Source organism: Phyllobates terribilis, unplaced genomic scaffold (assembly GCF_046119375.1).
Source record: "Phyllobates terribilis strain yellow unplaced genomic scaffold, ASM4611937v1 Scaffold_1__5_contigs__length_1240528914, whole genome shotgun sequence".
Classification (NCBI taxonomy): domain Eukaryota; kingdom Metazoa; phylum Chordata; class Amphibia; order Anura; family Dendrobatidae; genus Phyllobates; species Phyllobates terribilis.
The window spans coordinates 561,220,111-561,246,567 of NW_027362761.1; the positions used below are offsets into that span (position 1 = coordinate 561,220,111).

A 26,457-nucleotide genomic window follows, 5' to 3' on the forward strand; every position below is an offset into this window, starting at 1 on the left:
AGAGGTATGATATAAGCGTGATAATAAGGAGAGTAGGCTATAATATAAGGGTGATAATAAAGAGAGTAGGCTATAATATAAGGGTGATAATAAAGAGAGTAGAGGTATGATATAAGCGTGATAATAAGGAGAGTAGGCTATAATATAAGGGTGATAATAAGGAGAGTAGATGTATGATATAAGGGTGATAATAAGGAGAGTAGAGGTATGATACAAGGGTGATAATATGGAGAGTAGAAGTATGATATAAGGGTGATAATAAGGGGAGTAGGCTATGATATAAGGGTGATAATAAGGAGAGTAGGGGTATTATATAATAAGGGTGATAATAAAGAGATTGGGGTGTACTATATAATAAGGGTGATAATAAAGAGATTGGGGTGTACTATATAATGAGGGTGATAATAAAGAGATTGGGGTATGATGTAATAATAAGGGCAGTGGGGGCTCTGATATATAAGTGATAAGAGCGAGATGCGCTGGTTTGGTGTGATAAGGGCGATGGTAGTGTAATAGTAAGGGTGATAGGTAGATGGGAGATAGTTATATAACTATCGGCGTAGTAAAGCGATGAGGGTAATCATATTAGAAGGATGATGAGATGGAGAATAACAATGTTACATTGATGATGACAGTAATGAGGTGATGGGGTAGACTGTGTAATTAGGGTGACGATGAGGTTTGTGAGTCCATACATGACCACCAGTGCAGGTAAATCAGGGGCCGGAGCGATCGTGTACCTGGAATGATTCCGGTTCTGAGTAATTGACACTCCCTGAGGGCGAGGGGCGCATGTAGTAATCATCTCGCCCAGGTTTGAATAAACATAGCTGGGATTTCATGTTTTGTATGTGTCTAGCTACTGAGATATTAGCAGGTGCTGAAACACCTTCTTGCCCGGGGGTAAGCGTTCGCTGCTATTAGGGTGGGTGGTTTAATAACACATTATCCCTGAGACAAGATGTACAAAATGTGGGTGTGCGGGAAGGAGGAGACCTGGGGCCCCATTGTCCTCCCTGCAAAGTCTGTCGCCCTGTGGGGCTGTAGAAAGGAATCACAGTGAGAAAGAAAATCCTGAGCAAGACGGGATGATTTATACACCTGAAAAGGAGTCTGTAACAGCGTCATGTTTAAAGAGAACATGTCAGGATGTAGAATCTAGTGGTACGGCTGTATAGGTCCTAGTAAAACAATTAAAATGATACCTGTCTTGTAGTAATCCCATGTCCCAGTGCTGAGATATCAAGCTTTTAAGCCACATGCATATTAGCCTGGAAATGCATTGGGGGGTGTCCAGTGCATGAACACGCCCCCATTGCACTCCCAGTGTAATTTGCATGTGGTATCAAAGCTTGTATTTCTCAACACTAACACATCAGATTACTGCAAGAGAGGTATCATTTTAATTGTAATACTAGTTGCTATACAGCCGTACCACTAGTTTTGGTAGTAATATTGTCCTGATAGCTTCCCTTTAATTCCTAATATTGGGTGTGGGGGGCATTATTAATAAAATGCAATACAACTTAATACAGCTGTATTAACTGTTGGGTGATGGTGAAATGTACTTGGATCCAAAAATACAAACTTAATAGAGTAATGGACTATATATATCAATCTTCATAGAACAGGGGTCCTGAATTATAGCAGTCTTCCAATCCTCAACATAGGCTCCCAATCTTAATCCTCCAAATTACTAAAAATAATAAACCTTTGAGCAGTCTGAAGGTGCTACCATGGTCTGCAGCATCTCTGGACTTGTCTTCCATCCGTTCGGAAATTGCACAGCAGGAGCTGCCAGCAGCGGATCTTGATGATTCGCCCAAGTGCATTCAGCTGTAGAACCTTCCTCCGATGACCATTAATGACCTCACTGATAGCAGTCGAAGCTGTAAGTGTATAATGAGGGGCAGTGAATTTTGCCCTAACCCTTTGGATGTGATCCAGTTTTTTTTTTCTTGCTGCCACTTATTATATATAATCATTACAGAACAGACTGGTTCTGGCAAATGAACCTGATACATGGTACATGGTGACGAAATGAGGATTTTCAGGTGTAAGGTTTGGTTACGTGTTCTCTTAAAGGGAAACTATCATCTGAAAATAGCCTATTGTTTAAATCAGGTTTTTGTGTTAGATTAATTTTTGGCATTTTTTTTCCATATCCCAATCTTTGTTAAGAAATAAAATATAGAAATCTTGCAAATTTTACACTAGGCATTGGCTTTTTTAGAGTCTAACATGTTTTTGTTTCAGGAAATTCACATGAATATTAGCAGCAATGAACAGACTCTGACCCTATGTTTTGTTTTGAAGCATCTAATGAGCGTGTGCAAAGGTGTCATTGTGAAGTGTGTAGAATCAATGAAAATCACATCTTGTGATTGGTAGATCCCGTGTTATCAGCTGTGTATAGAGGTGTTATTGGTCATTGTAATCCTGCCTCTGATGATAATGACCCAGCTGAAAACTCTTCCTGAAAAAAGCAGGTAGTACGAGTCTAATAAAGCCCCAGTGGCCAGTGTAAAAATTGCAAAATGACTAATTTTGTTTTTTAATAAAGATCGTGATATGTAAAAATATATAGTCAAAATAAAAAAAATATCTACATGTTATACAAAATCTTAATTTAAACAACAATTACTTCTCTGATGATAGCTTCTCTTTAAGGTGTCCTTACACACCTGATCCTCAGTTTGTCAGGAAGTCTCATACACATTTGAAGGATGTTTTGTTTGATAGCTCTCAGACCACTGTTATACTACGGGGCAGTGCAGATTTGCACAATCACAAACAATCACAACATGTTGCGAGTGGCTCTGCAAATCGGACCACGCGCACCCATTCAGGTCTATGGGTGCTTGTGAAACAGTGGACTGCACTCGGATGTCATGTGAGTGCAGTCCGACATCCGTGGACTCAGACAATGGAGAAGATGGAGAAATTATCTGTGTGCAGTCCGACATCCATAGACTCAGACAATGGAGAAGATGGAGAAATTAACTTCTCCATCTTCTCCATAGTCGATCTGATTCTCCCGGAAGATAAAGTCATCGCTCTTGTGCACGAACCCTTAGACTTAAAAATATGTTTAAAATGTTGTGAACCTGCAGATGAGCTCTGTGGCTGCAGATAAATACTATTTTCTTGGTTGTTGACAGGTTCCCTATAAGCTAAGGACATGTTCCTCTGTTGTTAGGATTAGCTTTATTTGGCCCAATAAGCTTTAAAATGTTACATGCTTCAGCTGCTCAAAAGAAGGAAATTTTTGCTCTGAGCAATAACTTTGCCCAAAAAATTTGCAACATTTCAAAAAGTTGCAAATGATGAATTAACTGAAGACATTGTACACATTGTCGAGCAAAACCCCAAAAACAAAGAGGACAGAAAAAAAAGTATTAGGGGATACTTTACTAGAAGGGAAACTAGATTTCTGGAGCAATCAGCCCCAATATATCAGCTGTGCACTCCATCAAGAGACACAATGTTACCAATACAGCATCCTGACCTTACTAACTAGTCACCTCCTGGCCCAATTAATGGCTCTCCTGCTGTTACAAAACTACTACTACCCCCATCACGTCCTGACAGCTGGAGGCTTTGTGGCTATTCTGGGAGTTGTGGTTTTGCTCCAGTTTGACAACCACAGGTTGTAGATCACCAACCTCGCCCTTTTCTGAAAAATTTGGGGTACTTTGGGATTTACATTAACAGGGTTGACCAAGATTAGAAAAACATGGCTGTTTTCTTTTTTTTGTCCAAAAACACTGCCACACTTGTCCACAGGTTGCATGTGGTATTGCAGCCACATTCACATCAATGGGCTTAAGTTGCAAGATCAGATAAAACACTGTTAATCCTAAAAAAAAGGTAATTCATCAGATACCATGCATGCATTTTTAAGAAACATCTATGTACAAAAAAAAAGTGTAAAATAAACTAAATTATCAACCTTTTATTTTCGGTGGATGATTAATCATGAATGATGAATTAATTATGAAATGCAATCATTTTCTTGGTTAGTAATTCACGGGTCATATTAATAGAGAGGGTAAAATCAAGAAGATCCAAGTGTAAAATCCACATGTAGATATAAACGTCTGGTTTATGTAACTATTTAGCACCACAGCGTGCGGCGCGCCATTGCATGTCCTGGATTTTCGGCTATCATACAAGTCTAATGTGCTAATGGATACGCTGCTAAATATGTAACCTGTCACTGACATCTGACTCTTATGTGCTCTTAGCTGTGGCGCTAATGAAAGAAAATTACACTGCGATCCTGTTATTATCAGACTAGAATACGTTACGTCATCCTCTGACCTGTAGTCAAGCCTATCACTCCCTGCTGATCACCTGGGCGCCATCGTCGCATTATTACATTATTTGCAGGAGATAATTTTCACTTGTATTTTTTTATGAGATTTTATATACATAAGCTCTGATCATTGTATAATGAAAAGTTTTACAGCTTTTAAATAAACCCTGAATTTGTATTTCTCACCATTTTCAACTTCTCTGCTTGTTGTCAGTAAATGACAGTATTTCTATACAGAGCTAATAGTCAAACCTAAAGGTTTCATACAATTGGATTATTTTACAATTGTATTCATTCCAACCACTTCTGTAATAGAATGTATCATGCAGTAGGAGTAGAATATGACTACTATATAACTGCCCCCCTATGTAAAAGAATATAACTACTATAATACTGCTCCTATTTACATAAATATAACTACTATAATACTGCCCCTATGTAAAAGAATATAACTACTATAATACTGCCCCCTATGTACAAGAATATAACTACTATAATACTGCCCCTATGTACAAGAATATAACTACTATAATACTGCCTCCTATGTAAAAGAATATAACTACTATAATACTGCCCCTATGTACAAGAATATAACTACTATAATACTGCTCCTATTTACATGAATATAACTACTATAATACTGCCCCTATGTACAAGAATATAACTACTATAATACTGCCCCTATGTACAAGAATATAACTACTATAATACTGCCTCCTATGTAAAAGAATATAACTACTATAATACTGCCCCTATGTACAAGAATATAACTACTATAATACTGCTCCTATTTACATGAATATAACTACTATAATACTGCCCCTATGTAAAAGAATATAACTACTATAATACTGCCCCCTATGTACAAGAATATAACTACTATAATACTGCCCCTATGTACAAGAATATAACTACTATACTACTGCCCCCTATGTAAAAGAATATGACTACTATAATACTGCCCCTATGTAAAAGAATATAACTACTATAATACTGCCCCTATGTACAAGAATATAACTACTATACTACTGCCCCCTATGTACAAGAATATAACTACTATAATACTGCCCCTATGTACAAGAATATAACTACTATAATACTGCCTCCTATGTACAAGAATATAACTACTATAATACTGCCCCTATGTACAAGAATATAACTACTATAATACTGCCCCTATGTACAAGAATATAACTACTATACTACTGCCCCCTATGTAAAAGAATATAACTACTATAATACTGCCCCCTATGTACAAGAATATAACTACTATACTACTGCCCCCTATGTAAAAGAATATAACTACTATAATACTGCCCCCTGTGTCCAAGAATATAACTACTATAATGCTGCTCCCTATGTAAAAGAATATAACTACTATACTACTGCCTCCTATGTACAAGAATATAACTACTATAATACTGCCCCTATGTACAAGAATATAACTACTATAATACTGCTCCTATGTACAAGAATATAACTACTATAATACTGCCCCCTATGTACAAGAATATAACCGCTATAATACTGCTCCTATGTACAAGAATATAACTACTATATTACTGCCCCCCTATGTAAAAGAATATAACTACTATAATACTGCTCCTATTTACATGAATATAACTACTATAATACTGCCCCTATGTACAAGAATATAACTACTATAATATTGCCCCTATGTACAAGAATATAACTACTATAATACTGCCCCCTATGTACAAGAATATAACCGCTATAATACTGCTCCTATGTACAAGAATATAACTACTATATTACTGCCCCCCTATGTAAAAGAATATAACTACTATAATACTGCTCCTATTTACATGAATATAACTACTATAATACTGCCCCTATGTACAAGAATATAACTACTATAATACTGCCCCCTATGTACAAGAATATAACTACTATACTACTGCCCCCTATGTAAAAGAATATAACTACTATAATACTGCCCCCTATGTACAAGAATATAACTACTATAATACTGCCCCCTGTGTACAAGAATATAACTACTATAATGCTGCTCCCTATGTAAAAGAATATAACTACTATAATACTGCCTCCTATGTACAAGAATATAACTACTATAATACTGCCCCCTATGTACAAGAATATAACTACTATAATACTGCTCCTATGTACAAGAATATAACTACTATAATACTGCCCCCTATGTACAAGAATATAACCGCTATAATACTGCTCCTATGTACAAGAATATAACTACTATATTACTGCCCCCTATGTAAAAGAATATAACTACTATAATACTGCTCCTATTTACATGAATATAACTACTATAATACTGCCCCTATGTAAAAGAATATAACTACTATAATACAGCCTCCTATGTACAAGAATATAACTACTATAATGCTGCTCCCTATGTAAAAGAATATAACTACTATAATACTGCCTCCTATGTACAAGAATATAACTACTATAATACTGCCCCCTATGTACAAGAATATAACTACTATAATACTGCTCCTATGTACAAGAATATAACTACTATAATACTGCCCCCTATGTACAAGAATATAACCGCTATAATACTGCTCCTATGTACAAGAATATAACTACTATATTACTGCCCCCCTATGTAAAAGAATATAACTACTATAATACTGCCCCTATGTAAAAGAATATAACTACTATAATACTGCCCCTATGTAAAAGAATATAACTACTATAATACAGCCTCCTATGTACAAGAATATAACTACTATAATACTGCCCCTATGTACAAGAATATAACTACTATAATACTGCCCCTATGTACAAGAATATAACTACTATACTACTGCCCCCTATGTAAAAGAATATAACTACTATAATACTGCCCCCTATGTACAAGAATATAACTACTATAATACTGCCCCCTGTGTACAAGAATATAACTACTATAATGCTGCGCCCTATGTAAAAGAATATAACTACTATAATACTGCCTCCTATGTACAAGAATATAGCTACTATAATACTGCCCCCTATGTACAAGAATATAACTACTATAATACTGCTCCTATATACGAGAAAATAACAACTATAATACTGCTCCTTTATACAAGAATATAACTACTATAACACTGTCCCTATGTACCAGAATATAACTACCATAATACTGTCCCCTATGTACAAGAATATAACTACTATAATACTGCTCCTATATACAAGAATATAACTACTATAATACTGCCCCTATGTACAAGAATATAACTACTCTAATACTACTCCTATATACAAGAAAATAACTACCATAATACTGCTCCTTTATACAAGAATATAACTACTATAATACTGCTCCTATGTACAAGAATATAACTACTATAATACTGCTCCTATGTACAAGAATATAACTACTATAATACTGCTCCTATATGCAAGAAAATAACTATTATAATACTGCTCCTTTATACATGAATATAACTACTATAATACTGCCCCCTGTGTACAAGAATATAACTACTATAATGCTGCTCCCTATGTAAAAGAATATAACTACTATAATACTGCCTCCTATGTACAAGAATATAACTACTATAATACTGCCACCTATGTACAAGAATATAACTACTATAATACTGCTCCTATGTACAAGAATATAACTACTATAATACTGCCCCCTATGTACAAGAATATAACTACTATAATGCTGCCACCTACGTACAAGAATATAACTACTATAACACTGTCCCTATGTACCAGAATATAACTACCATAATACTGTCCCCTATGTACAAGAATATAACTACTATAATACTGCTCCTATATACAAGAATATAACTACTATAATACTGCCCCTATGTACAAGAATATAACTACTCTAATACTACTCCTATATACAAGAAAATAACTACTATAATACTGCTCCTTTATACAAGAATATAACTACTATAATACTGCTCCTATGTACAAGAATATAACTACTATAATACTGCTCCTATGTACAAGAATATAACTACTATAATACTGCTCCTATATACAAGAAAATAACTATTATAATACTGCTCCTTTATACAAGAATATAACTACTATAATACTGCCCCATGTACAAGAATATAACTACTATAATGCTGCTCCCTATGTAAAAGAATATAACTACTATAATACTGCCTCCTATGTACAAGAATATAACTACTATAATACTGCCACCTATGTACAAGAATATAACTACTATAATACTGCTCCTATGTACAGGAATATAACTACTATAATACTGCCCCCTATGTACAAGAATATAACTACTATAATACTGCTCCTATGTACAAGAATATAACAACTATAATACTGCCCCCTATGTACAAGAATATAACTACTATAATACTGCCCCTACGTACAAGAATATAACTACTATAATACTGCTCCTATGTGCAAGAATATAACTACTAGAATACTGCCCCTATGTACAAGAATATAACTACTATAATACTGCACCTATGTACAAGAATATAACTACTATAATACTGCACCTATGTACAAGAATATAACTACTATAATACTGCTCCTATATACAAGAATATAACTACTATAATACTGCCCCTATGTACAAGAATATAACTACTATAATACTGCCCCCTATGTACAAGAATATAACTACTATAATACTGCCCCCTATGTACAAGAATATAACTACTGTAATACTGCTCCTATGTGCAAGAATATAACTACTATAATACTGCCCCCTATGTACAAGAATATAACTACTATAATACTGCCCCCTATGTACAAGAATATAACTACTATAATACTGCCCCCTATGTACAAGAATATAACTACTATAATACTGCTCCTATATACAAGAATATAACTACTATAATACTGCCCCCTATGTACAAGAATATAACTACTATAATACTGCCCCTTATGTACAAGAATATAACTACTATAATATTGCTCCTATGTACAAGAATATAACTACTATAATGCTGCTCCCTATGTACAAGACTATAACTACTATAATGCTGCTCCTATATACTAGAATATAACTACTATGATATTAGTTCTCTGTGGCTTGATTTGTTATAAGGTATAGTCCACATCTGTATTGCTCCTGTGACCAGGTAAGGGTTAAGCAAAAGTGGGCATAGCACAGAACCAGAACTGTTTTTGTGGCAGAGATATTAGCAGGGAAAGCTGGGGCTGGGCCCTCTGATTATTGGCTCGGGTGTGGCTATTAGGCAGGTTTACAATCACACTCTTGGCCCAGATTCCAAGTTCTGAATGAAGACACAAGGGTTGGTCTTTACCTTCTGATGTGACGTGCTGATGTTGTTGGGTGGGGGGGACTAGAAGAGTTGTTTAGTAGGTGGTGTGACCAGAGTAGAAGCCAAAATCTCAGGCTTGTCTGGAGCACGGTCTAACCCTAGGGGACTGGGTGTCTCATCAGTTCCTTGCTTTGGATTACTGTTTGTAGCTCTGACTGCAGAGGCCTGAACCCAATGATTGCAAATAGCAACAATCTGCTCAAATGGGGTCATAACTCCAGTACCACAGACACACCAAGGTATCGTATGTTTACTTGCATATTAAGAAATCATATAGCAAATCATGGAAACAACGCTGGGGGTATAGCGAGGAAAAGGAGGTGAGATGGGTAAAGATGTGGCAGATCTCAATTGATCTAAAAGCTTTTTGGGGTGGTATTGGCTGTGTGTTGTGATAACTCTGAGATAATACTGAGTAGAGTCTTCTAGACAACATAATGTGCCAAATGACAAACTCAGCTCTGCTACATCTGCAGTAAGGAAGAATAATGCATTTTGGAGTGGTTTTCTGCAAATTGCTAAGTTCATTTCTAAGGGTTAGCAGCAGGTCTGCCAAAACATCCCATACATTTGAACATACTTGATACTTTTTGTCTAGGAGTAACTTTTTATTTTTTTTGCATTTTAGTCATTTTAGTAAAATAATGTACATTTTTGGTACATTTCTGGACTGCCTGTCTGATTATAAAGGGAAGAAAACAATTTTTTTGATTTTTTGGAATGCTGACCCATAATAATACGGCTAACTGGGTTCCAAATTCCTAAAGCTCTTTCTGATGGCTTTAGTATCCTAGTTTTTACATGATCTCTTTTTTTCGCCGATACATTGACGATGTTTTTTTTTTCTTTTTAAATCTAGACTTGTCCATACCTATAGTGGGGACTTTTGGACAAAACATATGGGGGCAATTTAACATAATCTTATCCTTTTATTATTTTACTGTATAAATATATAAGAAGTCTAGGAGTTGTGTTCATTTTCCTATATGTTGGGCCAAAAGCACCTGGTGAATTTGTGATATTAACTTCCAGCCAATAATTAGGAAACTCCTAAATTAGTCTAGATTTTGTCCCTGAATTTGTCATCCTTTTTCATTACTGATGCTGAGACTTGTATATCCGAAGGAGATTCCTTTCTATTGTCCTATACAAGTAGTAAACTTGTTTTATTATGGCATTGGATGGGTTAATTGATGCCCTCAAGTTCCTCTTGCCTCTGCCTGTCTCAGTTTCACCGCTGCTGCCGCCTCCTCCTCCTCCTCCTACTCTTCTTCTTCTTGGCAGTGTTTCGGCATTTAATATCTTTACCGTTGTACTTGCTTTGCCCTCTAGTGAAGACAGAACAGACAGCAATAAACACCTCCCCACCACAATTATTACATGGGGGTTGCTTCAAGAATATGGAAAACTGGAAAAACATAAAAGTATAGGAATTAAAAAAAAAATGTCGATTTATTTCATTTTCTGTTTATAACACATTGATACAATGTAAAAAAAAAGTAACACGTTCATAATAAGTCTGCAATAACAGAGCTGTCTGCTTTGAGCAAGTTCTTTTTATTAAAAGGGCGCTCCATCAATATGCCGGGACCCAACCAATTAGTTGTAAGATGTGGAGGTGCCAAGCAGTAAGTTTTCAATAACCCTACAGCGCCACCATAGGGAAAAGTAAGCATTGCAGAGCAAGAAGCTTTTTTATTTTCAAGTAATAGCTGGGGATTGTAAATGGGAGTTTGATGCCCTATTAAAGGGGTGGTTTTATTTGAGCAGTTAAAGTTGACCTGATTAGAGCCCCAACTATCAGTTGTAATCTGTAAGGAAACCTGGCAGCTAAAGGGAATCTGTCACCATGTGTTTGCTATGTAATCTGAGAGCAGCATCATGTAGGGGCTGAGACCCTAATTCTAGTGATGTGCCACTAACTGGGCTGCTGCTGTCATTTTGATACAATCACAGTTTTCTCTGCTGCAGATCAAGCAGAGCTTGGAATGCTGTGCTGTGTATAACACCACTCACACCTCTGATTGGCCGCTTTCTGTGTACAGTGTACATAGGCAGAAAGCTGTTAATGAGTGGTGGGGGCGGGGTTATACAGAGCAGGAGGACTAGGAGGCACAATACACCTAGTCCTGTATTGATAATCCGCTGATAATTGTGTTTAAACAGCAACACACAGCCTAGTAAGTGACACATCACTGAAATCAGGCTCCCAGCCCCTACATCATGCCACTCTCAGATTATGTTTAGTAAATGCCTACTGACAAATTCCCTTTAGTGTTAAATTTCCCTGCAGCGCCACCATAGGAGAAATGTAGAATTACACAGTGCCCATTCACATCAATGCATTTTTTGAGCAATGCAGGGCAGGACAGGTCCTCCATTGTGAGAGAGACACTTTGTAACCGTTCTACACTCTAACCAACCAACCAGACTCCTGAACAAAGAATCCCCCTCTATTGATTCCATGCATTAAACTTTAAGATATATTAAAATATTCTTAAAATAGCAACTTAATTATAAAACTAAGGCCAAAATCAGAAGTCCCATAAATTGCGGTCTGCATGGACCGGTCTCATATATGCCTATGAGTCTGACACGATTGGATCATGAGATCCATGGCCAGTCATTGCTTCGCGGTGCGTATTCGGAACGGGGCATCCAGACATCTGAATTCAGCCTTATGAAGTATAATTACCATATAGCACTGTGTATGCATCACCCTCGCTAACTAGATCCCCAATGGTCTTTGTGCATCCTCTTCTAGTTGGTCCCACATGTGATTGTCTGCAGCAGTCAGTGGCCAGTTTGACTTCTATGCAATTGGCAAACGGCCACTTGTGCGGATTAAACTTCTTTTTCAACTACTTCCGGACCGCCCAACGATTTACAATGTCAGGTTGGTCCGCATATCACTCCACAATAACATTTTAGAACATCATTGCAGGGTAAGCAGCTACACGAGATTCTAAAGCTACAAGATCAGGGAGCAGTCAGAGACAGCCGGACTCTCCATAGAGAAGCAGAGATGGTTTATTACCGTCCTCGCCTTCCTGACTCCTGTATACAAAGTTGCTGAATAACTGCTGTATATAAAGAGGAGGAAGCCCTGATAGCGTTTCCCCCTCCGGTTCCAGTGAGCATATGATTGCTGGGTGTAGGGAGGCGCTTATAAGACCCAGAGCAGCTCTGCTGTGCAGGCAAGAGAATGAATTTGTTATGGGCAGCAGGGTGGCTCAGTGGTTAGAACTGTTTTTTTTTTTTGCAGCGCTGGGGTCCTGGATTCAAATTCAACCAAGGAAAACATCTGCAAGGAGTTTGTATGTTCTCCCCGTGTTTACGTGGGTTTCCTCCGGGTTCTCCGGTTTTCTCCCACACTCCAAAGACATACTGATAGGGAATGTAGATTGTGAGCCCCGATGGGGACAGCAATGATATCTGTAAAGCGCTGTGGAATATGATGGCGCTATAAAAACGAAGAATAATAAATAAATAATAATTTGCTCTGTAACCGAGAGTAATGTGTTAGTCCCAGTTACAGGGGAAATCAGCAACAATAAAAATGTATTTTAATGTTGACATGCTTCCCAAAGATCTTTTTGGACTGTATAGGGAGCAGACAAGAAAAGTTAAGCCACTGCCAGTCCGATTTACTATTTTTAAGCCCTATCCCCCATGAAAAAAACATGTCTAATATATAAAAATAGTTGTTATGGAAAAGGGAACACCATTTAAAATGTATTTTTGTGGTCATAAAAAATGTGAAAAACATTTTTTGCCTCCTTTTTTTTGTGGCATGTGGTGCTATTATCAATACCATGGATGGCAAGAAGAACAAACATATTAATCTTGGAACAAATCAAGCCAGACATGTCACTAGAAGCAAGGATCACCAAGCTAGGACTTGCCTACTTTGGACACATCATATGAAGATAGCAATCACTGGAGAAGGACATCATGGTGGAAGAATAGAAGGAACAAGGCGAAGCGGAAGACCAGCAACATGATGGATTGATACTATGAAGATAATGGAGGAGAAGACCCTGGTGGACCTATCTAGATTTGTACAAGATCGATCTTCCTACAGAGCATTCATCCATCAAGTCGCCATGGCTCAAGATCCAGCTGAAGGCAGTTAAATAATATTAAAATAATACAATATTAAAGGAATATTAGACCCTACTTATCATGAAAGAAAGAGACAAAAGTTATTGAAATATCCAGACCCCCCAAAAAATTCTAGAGCTTTTAGAGAAGGTGTACGGGAAAACAACGAAAATGTACCTGGTCATAAATGGGGGAAAATCATCCAGTCTTGAACTGGTTAAAGAAGCGGTCAGTTAGTGGTGGCGGCCGGTAGACCTGATGAACGGTTCCCTTTAAGGGCATCCTACCTGATACAATGTATTCATTCTGTTGCAAGATTCATAATATTCACTAATTGGATAAATATTTTCCTGCTTTTCCTTTTTTTTTCTGTTTCGCCGTGGGAGTCTGATGAGCCGAAGTATCATGTGTCTGCGACTCAGAACGAATGTCTCCCTAGAGCCTCACAAGGCCTAAGATTAACAAAACAATTACTTTCTTTGAGCACTTTTCTACTATTCCAGGAGAGATGGCTATATTTTTATTGCTGTATTGATCTACGATATATCAAGGTTAACCAGGACAATGGCTGCAGGCAGCGCACATCGTCAATTAATGTGTTCTGTATATACTGAATAAACAGTATATTTCTCAATTAAATATCGACCCGTGAACATCTTCTTCCTATACAACATGAAAAATCGAAGAGCGGGTCAATGGAAGGGCCACTGATCTTAATGACAGGCACCGCAGAGTGTTTGCAGCCATTCCGGAATGTTTCTTATTCTCAAAATGATCCTCAATTCGGCTGCTAAAAGGAACTTTAACCCTTATATTGACACAAATCACTAGTAAATGAGACTTTTCAGATGTACTTTTTGACCATGTTTCCTTAGGTCAAAGTTAGGCCATAAATAATATCGCCACCTTATCGCTAGGCAAGTCAGATTAGTCAAAGGAGACGCTACAGGTCCTAATACCTGGGGGGGCTCTCAATCAAGAAAACATTAGTATAATATATGTATAATGTATGTATATATATATATATATATATGTCACCTAGTAGACATGAGGTTTTCCTTGGGATCCAAGAGTTTCAGGTTATGTGCAATAATAATCTTGTTAAACAGGGATATGAAAATGGGGTGTATATAACTGTAAACAAGGCCATTTGGTGGCTGGGTGACCAGTCCTTCCTTTGGGACTGTCATGCCAGCCCTGTTGTTTGGCACCCAGGGTCTTTACAAACAGGCAAAATTCAGAATTTTTTTTTTTACATTTGAGGGGAAAAAATAAACTTTCCAAGAAAGCACATAGCCCACGTTTATCAAAAATGGTGACATTTAATTATTTATTTTACTCACTTATATAGCGCCATTAATTCCACGGCGCTTCACAAACAATATCAGCACTGTCCCCATTGGAGCTCACAATGTAGATTCCCTATCAGTATGTCTTTGGAGTGTGGGAGGAAACTGGAGAACCATGAGGAAACCTACGCAAACACGAGGAGATCAGACAAACTCCTTGCAGATGTTGTCCTTGGTGGGATTTGAACCCAGGACCCCAGTGCTGCAAGGCTGTAGTGCTAACCACTGAGCTATCATGCTACCCTTAATTTGTGACAAATCTCAAATCTGTCACTCCATATTTATCAAATGTCCCACCTTAAAGGGAATCTGTCAGCTGATTCATCCTACCCGAACCACCGACAGAATGAATCATACACAGGCTGCGGTATTAATACTTATGTACGGTATGTTTTACTGTGAAACTCCACAGAATTTCAGAGTAAAACATACTGTACATAAGCAATAATACCGCAGCCTGTGTACGTACTTTGAAAAGTTGGCTGGGAATTATCTGTCTTGTATGACTAACTAGTCCAAGAGACTGGTGAGCTATGGCTTCTTCCATCCCGTTTCTCATGACTATGACTGTTATGCATGTGTCTTGGCACCAAACTTTCCCAATTTGCCCGGAGAACTTCAGTGAGATCATTACCCAAGACCTTTTTAGGCAACTCGTGTGTTTTGAGTATTGAGTGAGCTTTATGTTCAGTTACCATGGGATTTGGAATTTGCAAACATCCAGGTCTCTGCTGCTATCATTTCTGCAAACTCCTGCAGTTCCTGTAACCTGCATTTACTTCTTGGCTCAGACCTGCTGATTAACCCTTCATCTGCTGTAAGCATAACAAACTGTTATCTGGACTTATTCATACTTCAAACACTCCTGCATCAGAGTATATCTTCTCTATATACATTACATGTTTGCCTCTTCATCTTTGCTGCCAACGGCTATCCATTTGTTTTTAAAAAATCCTTTGCCTTCTGTAAGTATAATGTACTCTCTTCTGCACTTGTTCACAATACACAGCAGCAATTCCTGGACTGGCTATACTTTTTCAGTTCCTGTGTTTGCCTATGTAGCATCGGCGTCTCTGCCTCCTGCCGGGTGGAGACGTCGTTCCCCTCACCGCCACGGCCCTGGTCCAGCGTCTTCCGGCTCCCGTCCAGCAGCTACTGTGGCGCGCACTGCGCGCAGCTTCCCGGGCACTGTACTTAGGGCGTGTGCGCTCCCTCCCTCTTAAAGGGGCCACGCGCCGTATTAAAAAGTCCCCGGCCAATGGCCGGAGGACTTCCCCTATTTAAATCACCTCCTCCAATATGGAGGTGCCTGTGCAAGGTTGTTGTTCTGTGTGCTAACACTTGCTTCAGCCCTCAGGTCCCTCTGCCTGTCAGTCCTGTCCGCCAGTAGGCCTGTCAGTCCTGTCCGCCAGTCTGTCTGCCAGTTATCTGCCGTGCCCGCCAGCCTGCTTACCTGGAAGCACCTGCCTGTTACCTGTAGTGCATGCCTGCCTGCCTACCTGGAGCACCTGCCTGTTACCTGTCGTGCCCGCCAGCTTGCCTACCCGGAGCACCAGTCTGGCTATCCGCTGAACCAGCCTGCTTATCTACCCGGACCACCCGTCATCCTTCCTGCCGTGCTCATCCTCTGTACCGGTCAGTTCCTACCATCTGACCCGTGGGAGTCACCTGCTCTCACACAAGGTCGGTCCCAGAGTGGCACCTGATCCACCTGCTCGGTCCCTCCCAGGTTTACGGAGTCGACTGAGCCGCCGTGTGACCTTGGTCAGGCCGAGTAGGCACTTAGTCACGCCCCTCTGGTCCCTCCTTGCACCGAAGCACAGAGGTTCCACCACCCGGACCCGTAACAGCCTACACCCCTGGCTCTGTGTCTTCTGGTGTACTGCTGTGCTTGCCTGCCTACCATCCAGCTTACTCCATGGTCTGGTCCACACTGTCCTTTGAGCCATCTGGCAGGTTCTGACCAGTGTGCCATCACTTTCAGCCCATGGGTTCACCCTGATCTACAACTTAATGAATAGACCTCACCAGGTGAGCCATAGCAATGACTTATAGGTTTCTCCCAATGCATATATAGGCGATGTCCCACCTAGTGGTGTGGGTTAAGAGGACGCCTTTGTTTTTTTAAAGGCAACTATGACCTGTCTAGAAAAGTGACTTTTATGTAGAAATGTAATCATAAATATGTTGTACTTCAGGCCAAAAGTTTAACCATGCCCCCCACTTGTCTCATAATTTTTAAGTTTCGGAACAGGAACTAAAAAAAATGGTATATTAAATGATATGATTAATTTGGCTTAGGTATTTACAACAACAATTTTGGTGCAATCGGAATAATATATGTCCTCATGTTTTAAACTCAAGAGTGTTGAAAAGGGGGCTGCAGCTCAGTATGGCCCTGACTCTCTTCTTCATGGGCCGCTGAGAAAATAGCCTAAGGGTCATGGACAAGCTTCTATCCTGCAAAAGTTGAAACGTAAGGGCAGACCAGTTCTTGACCTACCCCATAATAGGTAGTTTATGTAGTGTATGGAGAGTGGGGCCCAACCTCAGTTTTTTCAACCTCCTCATGGGTGGTATCAACTACTGGGCTCACTTTCTCTACAGATGGTGCAACTTTAACATCATCACTCAGAAGGGCTCAATCCTTGTTCAACCACCCCATCCCTATTGGTGAGAAGGGTGACAGATATTTAGACTGTTGTTACCCTTAAACGTCCAAATGCTGCCTTAGTTTGGCATAGTAGGGCAGATGATGATGTGGTAATGCCGTAGTCATTCATTGGCACTGTATGGCCCATGCCCCCTGGGTTCATGGTCATTATAGCTGTTAACACATTCATGGAAGTTACGCCTTTGGCTGTTATATCATGGAAAACAATATGATTAATATTAAGACGTCTCAATCCCAGTGGACATGAGTCATGATATGTAGGCATCTAGATACTAGGTCCATCACCATGCCCATATTGCAAAGTCTACATTACCGGGTAACGTGTTGACATGTCTGCCGAATCTGAACTTATTTTACAGCTAACAGACGTATAATTACGGCCCAAGAACAAGGAGCAAAGGATCTAGACATATTTCCTAGAATGGTTTCTTGAAGAGGTTAACGTTGTGGCGGGACAGTTTTCATTTTTGTGTTTTCATTTTTTCCTTCTCTTCTTCCAGGATCCATTTGTTTTTTTGTTTTTTTCCTCGTCAACATAGCCGTATGCCAGATTTTTCGTACTTTGAGGGATGAAATGTAGTTTGACATCATTAACTTTATGAAAGTTGAGCGCTGTTTGCTTTGGTAAAATGAAAGCTGAGCGCTGTTTGCTTTGGTAAAATGAAAGCTGAGCGCTGTTTGCTTTGGTAAAATGAAAGCTGAGCGCTGTTTGCTTTGGTAAAATGAAAGCTGAGCGCTGTTTGCTTTGGTAAAATGAAAGCTGAGCGCTATTTGCTTTGGTAAAATGAAAGCTGAGCGCTGGTTGCTAAGGTAAAATGAAGGTAGGCTATGATTAGTTGCTATGGCAAAATGACAGGTAGGCTCTGATTAGTTGCTAAGGGCAGTTTTGCAGTAAGACAGTTCTGATGAATGAGGCCGGATAAGCGTTATCCTGTACAATCCGCATAAAGGAAACAGGAAAATGGATTTTTGTGTGTAATAAATGATGGGAAAATGATCCTGAAGAGGGTTAACAGTCCCTGCAGAGAGGGGTCAGCGTCCTGACTGGCTCTTGGATGTAGGTAGCCCCCCTCCAGCAGCTGGAGGGTAATATTTACACGTCCCTTTTCCCATGGCCCCAGGCTTCCTGCTCCCACACGCTGGTCATGGTGGTGTTGCTATCTGGGTGTGTGGGGGTGGGAGGTGGCCCAGGACAAGGTCCCTTGTACGCATTGATCTTCTATGAAGAAAGAGGAAGCCAGCGCAGCGTGTAAATTCCACCGCGCAACTTAGAGGTGCCCCGATCATGGATGAAAAACACACAAGGATGAGGAGGTTTCTGCTCCAGCAGATAGGAAAGGAAAGCAGGTTATAGCAGTGTTAGGCCAGGCGGCCATTCCCTCAATCCTGAAGGCATCCGATATAATGTATTCAATGTCGGACTGAAGAACATTGGGCCCACCAGAGGATTTGATTCTGAGGGCCCACCTTTCTCCCCTGCTCAAGAGCCCCATAGCAGCTGCAAGGTTTGCACTATGAACTCTCCTGAAGGAGAACCAGGGCCCACCGAAGGATTCTCCAGTTCTCTGGTGGGCCAGTCCAACCCTGAATGTATTGTGTGAGTGGTATACATTTTGGTACATACATGGGCTACACATCTGTCCTGGGCATGTGACGGGCACACAGGTTCGGTATAAGACAGCTCTCTGAGCAGTGCACCTGTGTGAGCATTAAAAGGCCAGGATATATTTTTCTGCCAGTGGTGGTTGGCCATTCAATGACAGCCAGCAGAGATCTTGAAAAATCTGATAAATTAACAAATAAAGTATGGTAAACCGTACCCATCAGGTGCGGGCTTATGGGGGCTAAGCCTGCATCGTACATGGCAAGTGTCAGCCTCTTGCAGCAGAGATCAGAGTTGGCTCCGATCACTGCTGTTTAACCACATGAATGCTGTCAATGGCATATAAACATGGCGATCATGTGGCGCCGATGGATTGCCATGGTAGTTGGGGACCGGCTGAAGGGCTCTGTCACTACCATATTTGTACTTCAATGAAGCCCAGCATTAGACATCGTTATTTCTACTATATACTCCAATACTGTCACATTGCACTATATCATACAAAAACAATCACAGGTTCAAGTCTCTTAGATGGCCTAAAAAAATAAAGTAAAAATGAATTAAAATGTTCTTATTTCAAAAATAATTTAATTAAAAAAAAGATACAAAGTTTAAGTCAACACCCCCTCCCCTTTTCCCACTTAAACAATAAATAAATATATTAAATACGCTGCTCAAAAAAATAAAGGGAACACTGAAATAGCACATCCTAGATCTGAATGAATGAAATATTCTCATTGAATACTTTGTTCTGTACAAAGTTGAATGTACTGACAACAAAATCACACAAAAATCATCAATGGAAATCAAATTTATTAACCAATGGAGGCCTGGATTTGAAGTCACCCCCAAAATTAAAGTTGAAAAATACACTACAGGCTGATCCAACTTTGATGTAATGTCCTTAAAACAAGTCAAAATGAGGTTCAGTATTGTGTGTGGCCTCCACATGCCTGTATGACCTCCCTACAACACCTGGGCATACTCCTGATGAGGTTGTGGATGGTCTCCTGTGGGATCTCCTCCCAGACCTGGACTAAAGCATCCGCCAACTCCTGGACAGTCTGTGGTGCAACGTGACGTTGGTGGATGGAGCGAGACACGAAGTCCCAGATGTGCTCAATCAGATTCAGGTCTGGGGAACGGGCGGGCCAGTCCATAGCTTCAATGCCTTCATCTTGCAGGAACTGCTGACACACTCCAGCCACATGAGGTCTGGCATTGTCCTGCATTAGGAGGAACCCAGGGCCAACCGCACCAGCATATGGTCTCACAAGGGGTCTGAGGATCTCATCTCGGTACCTAATGACAGTCAGGCTACCTCTGGCGAGCACATGGAGGGCTGTGCGGTCCTCCAAAGAAATGCCACCCCACACCATTACTGACCCACTGCCAAGCCAGTCGTGCTGAAGGATGTTGCAGGCAGCAGATCGCTCTCCACGGCGTCTCCAGACTCTGTCACGTCTGTCACATGTGCTCAGTGTGAACCTGCTTTCATCTGTGAAGAGCACAGGGCGCCAGTGGCGACTTTGCCAATCCTGGTGTTCTGTGGCAAATGCCAAGCATCCTGCACGGTGTTGGACTGTGAGCACAACCCCGACCTATGGACGTCGGACCCTCATACCACCCTCATGGAGTCGGTTTCTAACCGTTTGTGCAGACACGTGCACATTTGTGGCCTGCTGGAGGTCATTTTGTAGGGCTCTGGCAGTGCTCCTTCTGTTGCTCCTTGCACAAAGGAGGACGTAGCGGTCCTGCTGCTGGGTTGTTGCCCTCCTATGGCCCCCTCCACGTCTCCTGGTATCTGCTCCATGCTCTGGACACTGTGCTGACAGACACAGCTACCCTTCTTGCCACACCTCGCACTGATGTGCCATCCTGGATGAGCTGCACTACCTGAGCAACTTCTGTGGGTTGTAGAGTCCGCCTCATGCTACTGTACCTCTAGGGGTGAGAGCAATGGCAAAATGAAAAAGTGACCAAAACAACAGCCAAAAAGAATGAGAACAGAGAAATGGTCTGTGGTCACCACCTGCAGAACCACTCCTTTACAGGGGGTATCTTGCTAATTGCCGATCATTTCTACCAGTTGTCTGTTCCATTTGCACAACAGCAGGAGGAATTGATTCACAATCAGTGTTGCTTCATAACTGGCCAGGTAGATTTCACAGAAATGTTATTGACTTGGAGTTACATTGTGCTGTTTAAGTGTTCCCTTTATTTTTTTGAGCAGTGTATATTAAATATGAATATATCTCTGAAAACATTAAATCAATTAATCCATATGTCTCTGCACCCCCCCTCCAAAAATGCAATAAAAAGCAATCAAAATGTGATATGCACCCCAAAATGTTATCAATAAAAACTCACCACATAAAAAAAACAGCTCCATGGATTGAATAATACAAAAGATACATGTTTTGGAAAATGGTGAAACAATACAATTTTTTTTCTTTCAAAGTTTTTAGAATTTTATACTATATATACTATAACCGTTCAGACATGGAGAATTATCTTTAAGTCATTTTTACTGCTCAAATGAACGCCTTAAAAACAAAACCCCCCCAAAAAATTAATTGTGAGTTTTTTTTCCCACTATTTCACCACACTTGGAATTTTCTTTCCTTTGTTTTAGTACATTATATGATATAATTAATGATGAGATTCAAAATGACACCTCGTTCCGAGAAAATAAACAATCCCTCGTACGGCTATGTCACAAGAAAAAAATAAAAGTTTAAGTCTCTTGGAAGAAAAGGGAGGTAAAAAAATGACAGCATAAAAATGAAAGATGGATGGAGCTTTAAAGGGGTTAAAGAATATAATCATTAAATATTCTTATTTACAGACTTATGGGCAGTTTTATGTTTTGGGTAAAAAAAGAAAGACTAGTAACACGTATTGGAAGCTTATTTGGATACATCAGTGGGTGGAGCTGCGTCTTAGTAAATGACTACATGAGACATGAGGTCATGGTACAGTTAGATCCTATTGGGAAAAGCCATCATCAGCAACATAATGGTGTCCCGGCCCCAGCAGGGCGTCATGGAAAGAAGGTATTGTAATCTATAATGCCGTGCAAAAAAAATAGTCTGTAGGACTGGCGCAAGATAAGTTGCTGAAATTGCAAGTACCATACATCAAGCAAGTCTGGTCCTAGGAAAAACTCCAAAAGCAGCCAGATAATGAAAAAAAAAACCTAACTGAGCTTTACATACCTTCCTGGGTCTGCAGTGCTGACGTCCCATAAACAGCGCTACGGACAATAACTGAGCTCCACTCAAGTAGATGGCACCACTGAGTTCACCAATTGGCTGCAGTGCTGTAAATGTGATGTCAGCGCTGCAGAAAATAACAGTCATTGGATCCAGGGGAGGGGGAGGAAAACCCCGTTTTTTGTTGTGTTTTTATTTTTTTGCCATAACCATGAGTAAGGCTTAGACGAAACGCGTTGATTGGAGAACACTGGAGGAACCGCTTCTGTTTTATGATGTTCAAATAAATACTAAAGTTGTACTTACTTGATTCTTCACTGGAGATCTTTTGTTTTCCCTTTTCTTTTTTAATGGGGATTGTTTTGAAATGTAAGCACCATTCTTGATTCACTTGAGTGGGTGGTCCACGGGTCTCAGCAGTCATGCCGAAGTAGATTGCATGTGACCGATAAGCTCAGTGATTGGCAGAAGCGGTGACATGCGGTAGACGCGAGCCAACACTTCAGTCCTGTTGTAAAAAGACGAGCGGGGAGTAGCAGAGAAGGCAGCTCTGGATTGGCAGCGGCCTTTGTCGATAATACTGCTCGTTATGTCATTTGAAAGCATTATTTTATTTTTTATGAAACCAAACAACCCCTTTCAAGGAGTTCTCCATATTGAACACTCCCTACTTGTTGGAAGGGTTCCTTGTAGAAATGAGCGAGTCAATTTGCGGGACTCCAATCTAGCTTTCAAGTCAATGGTATCTGGCGGCTAGGTGGGAGTCCCATGAATCTCTTACTTTCTGAACGTCTCCGTCAAAGCTTTTGATTGACCAGGGCTGGAGCGACGTCATCCCTGCGCTATATTGCACAGATGATATCGCGCCAACCATGACAACTCAAATATCGCGCCGGGGATGCCAGAGGGTAAGAGATTTGTGGGCGTCTAACCATCAGTTACCACTAACCTGGACGCTGGACCGGAGTCCCGTGAGTCAATCCTCTCCTCTCTAGTTTCTTGACTTGATCATGAAGTGTCAGCCAGTTGTGGGACCATTCGTGATCAGCTGTGATCTGATTATTGTATTAATACCCCCCTGGCTTCTATACTGATCCCGAATTCTCTGTATTGTAGGACCACTCATGAGAACATGGCAAGTGGCCATGAAGATCTGATCGGCATTCCATTTCCAAACCACAGCAGCGACATCCTATGTGGACTCAATCAGCAGCGACATGACGGTTTCCTCTGTGACGTCATCCTTATCATCCAGGACCAAGAGTACCGCACACACAGATCTGTTCTAGCCGCCTGCAGCAAATATTTTAAGAAGCTTTTCACCACAGGATCGGTTGTCGAACAACCGTACATTTATGAGATTGACTTTGTTAAACCCGAAGCATTTTCTGCCATATTGGAATTCGCTTACACGTCCACGCTCACGATCACCACGTCCAATGTCAAACACATCCTGGACGCGGCTGAGATGTTAGAGATCCAATGTGTTATCAATGTCTGCCTTGAAATCCTGGAGGCGCCAAGAGATGGAGAAGAGGAAGAGGAGGAGAAAGAAGAGGAAGATGATGACGAAGATGATGAAGATGAGGATGAAGATGACACAAAAGACTTTGTGAACCAGGATAACCAAATGGATATTCAGGAAAGCAGCTGCAACCAAAGCCCTTCTGCATCGGATCATCCAGAGGAACCCTACCGAGGATCTCAAAAGGACTTACCCACCCAATACTCTTCCACCCATAATTCTTCTGGCCACCAAAGTGCTGTCAAGGACTTCTCCATCGAGTCTTTGTTAAGTGAAGATTCCCATCCTAAAAACACCAAATTAGGCAAAAGACCGACCATTTCTCATTTTGTCCCAGGGTTCTTTCCACAGCTTTGGAATGGAGATCTCGCAGCCTATTCCCAACTCCAAGAGCCGCAGGTCGATATCGGACCCCTCAATCTCGTGATCAAAGATCGAAAAATAAAGGAGGAGGAGAATGATGAGATACCAACCCTTCCTTTTTCCACCGATTTTTTCAAAGACATGATCCTGGATCATTCCTCTAAGCACTTTGGTCAAATAAAGGCAGAAATGGACTACAGTGCCTACCTTAGCTTTCTCAGTGCTGCTCACCTGGGTATGTTTCCACCATGGCCTTTGGAAGAAGAGAGGAAAATAAAGCCAAAGGCTTCCCAACAATGTCCGATCTGTCATAAGGTCATCATGGGAGCCGGAAAACTTCCAAGACACATGAGGACACACACTGGAGAGAAGCCATACATGTGTACCATCTGCGAGGTCCGATTCACCAGGTTAGAAGCTAGTAAAAAATACCGACTTCACTCCTTATGTACTAATATTTAATTATATCATATAAAGTATATATATAGATATTAGCTGAGCAGGGGCGCCACTTACAGAGGGGGCGAAGTATGCAAGTAGCATTTTATAGAAACGTGAAACATTCTTCAAGCTTGTATTGTAAATGTTATTTTCCTTTATCTCATGGGGTACGGAGCTTGTAAATAATTAGCTCCGTACCTTTAAACAACAGTCACACATCTCAAGGTCAGTTTTGAGAATGAATTTAGAAAGTTCAGCAATTCTCATGTGTACAGGGGCAGTAGAAGCATATATACAGTCAGCAAAGATCTAGTGCCATCTAGTGGTCAACTAAGGTATTGTTTAAAAACTTTTTTTTTATTTTTACTGTTGGGCATTTTGGTTAGCTTTTTGTCCCCGATTTTGTCCCCGATTCATCATTTGTGGGCCCAATTCATTATTCCATTTTCGCCTTTTTTTAAAAAAAAATGTTCAGTGTTTTACTCCGGTTTTTCAATTGTGCCTAATTCTTCTTTTAATTTCTGCCTTTTTTGAGTTAACTTTTTATATTTCCTTTTTTTTTATCGTGACTTTGGGCAGGGTTAGGGGTTTCCAAATGTTTTTGTTTCATTCATCATCTGAGCTTTTTTTTTCCGAAAACTTGCTAGTTTATTTACGAAAAAAAATGTACTCCCCCTTTTTTTTTTTTAAATCCCTTTGCTTTTTTGCCTTTTTGTATTAGTATTTTTGTATTAGTTGCCGTTTTAAGCTCCATATTCTTCACGCAAATTCATATATTTTGTCTAAAGTCAAAAATGTTCTTTTCTTCTGTCTTCTACTTTGCAGCACAAAAAAAGTTGCATGTTTTGTAAAATGTTGTATAAATGCGTCAAAAAATTGAAGCACCCAAAAACAAGGTGGGGGGGGGACGGGACTGGAGAGAAGTTGTGGCAAATTTTGCAACTTTTTAAAAAATTGTACATAAAGAATCAGCCGAAAACATCTGGAATCGCTAAACTCCACCCACAACGTGGAAAAAACAATAAAATAAAACATATAAAATAGACTTAAAAAAGGCACAAAAAGAATAACAAATTGGATGCAAAAAAAAAAGACACAAAACAAGACAAAAAACACGAGAAAAGGCAATGATGAATCCGAGACCTATGTATGCCAGCAGTTTTGTTTGCTCAATTTTTGTGACATTTTGCTGTCATCTGTGTGACATGACGTCGCTTCACTCCTGGCTGATCAAAATTCATGCCAGGGACGCTGGAAGGTAAGAGATTCGCGGCCTCCTGTCCAGCCGCCGAGGACCATTGACCTCGACACTGGATTGATTCATGGGACTCATATCTACAGTTTAGCCCATGGAGGGTTACTTGATCCTAAGTAGTGTGAATTATTGAGTCTCTGCAGGATCTTAATATTGGTAAGAAATGGCAAAGTAGATATTAAAGGAGACAGAACTTTTCATTATACACTCCTCAACATTGAAATTGCAACACCAAAAGGAAAAGTCATGGAATGATGGAAATAACAGGATGGAGATGTTACTGATTTTTAAATAATGAAAAAAGGAAATAAAATTTTCAAAACATCTCGAACTATTC

At 40.0% G+C, this 26,457-nt stretch overlaps 1 protein-coding gene across 7 annotated transcripts in view; it reads left to right on the plus strand.

Moving 5' to 3' along the window:
* ZBTB7C (zinc finger and BTB domain containing 7C) overlaps window positions 1–26,457 on the plus strand; it is a 245,004-nt gene that overhangs the window by 208,524 nt on the left and 10,023 nt on the right. For 5 of the 7 annotated variants that reach the window (XM_073680492.1, XM_073680491.1, XM_073680490.1 and 2 more), the window contains one exon: window positions 23,653–24,834. In XM_073680492.1, the coding sequence (XP_073536593.1) occupies window positions 23,669–24,834 (1,166 nt within the window). In that variant the 5' untranslated portion in view covers window positions 23,653–23,668. Of the gene's footprint in view, window positions 1–9,478; window positions 9,562–9,584; window positions 9,831–23,652; window positions 24,835–26,457 lie in introns of those variants that run through there. The other 2 variants (XM_073680488.1, XM_073680487.1) reach the window with 2 other exon arrangements.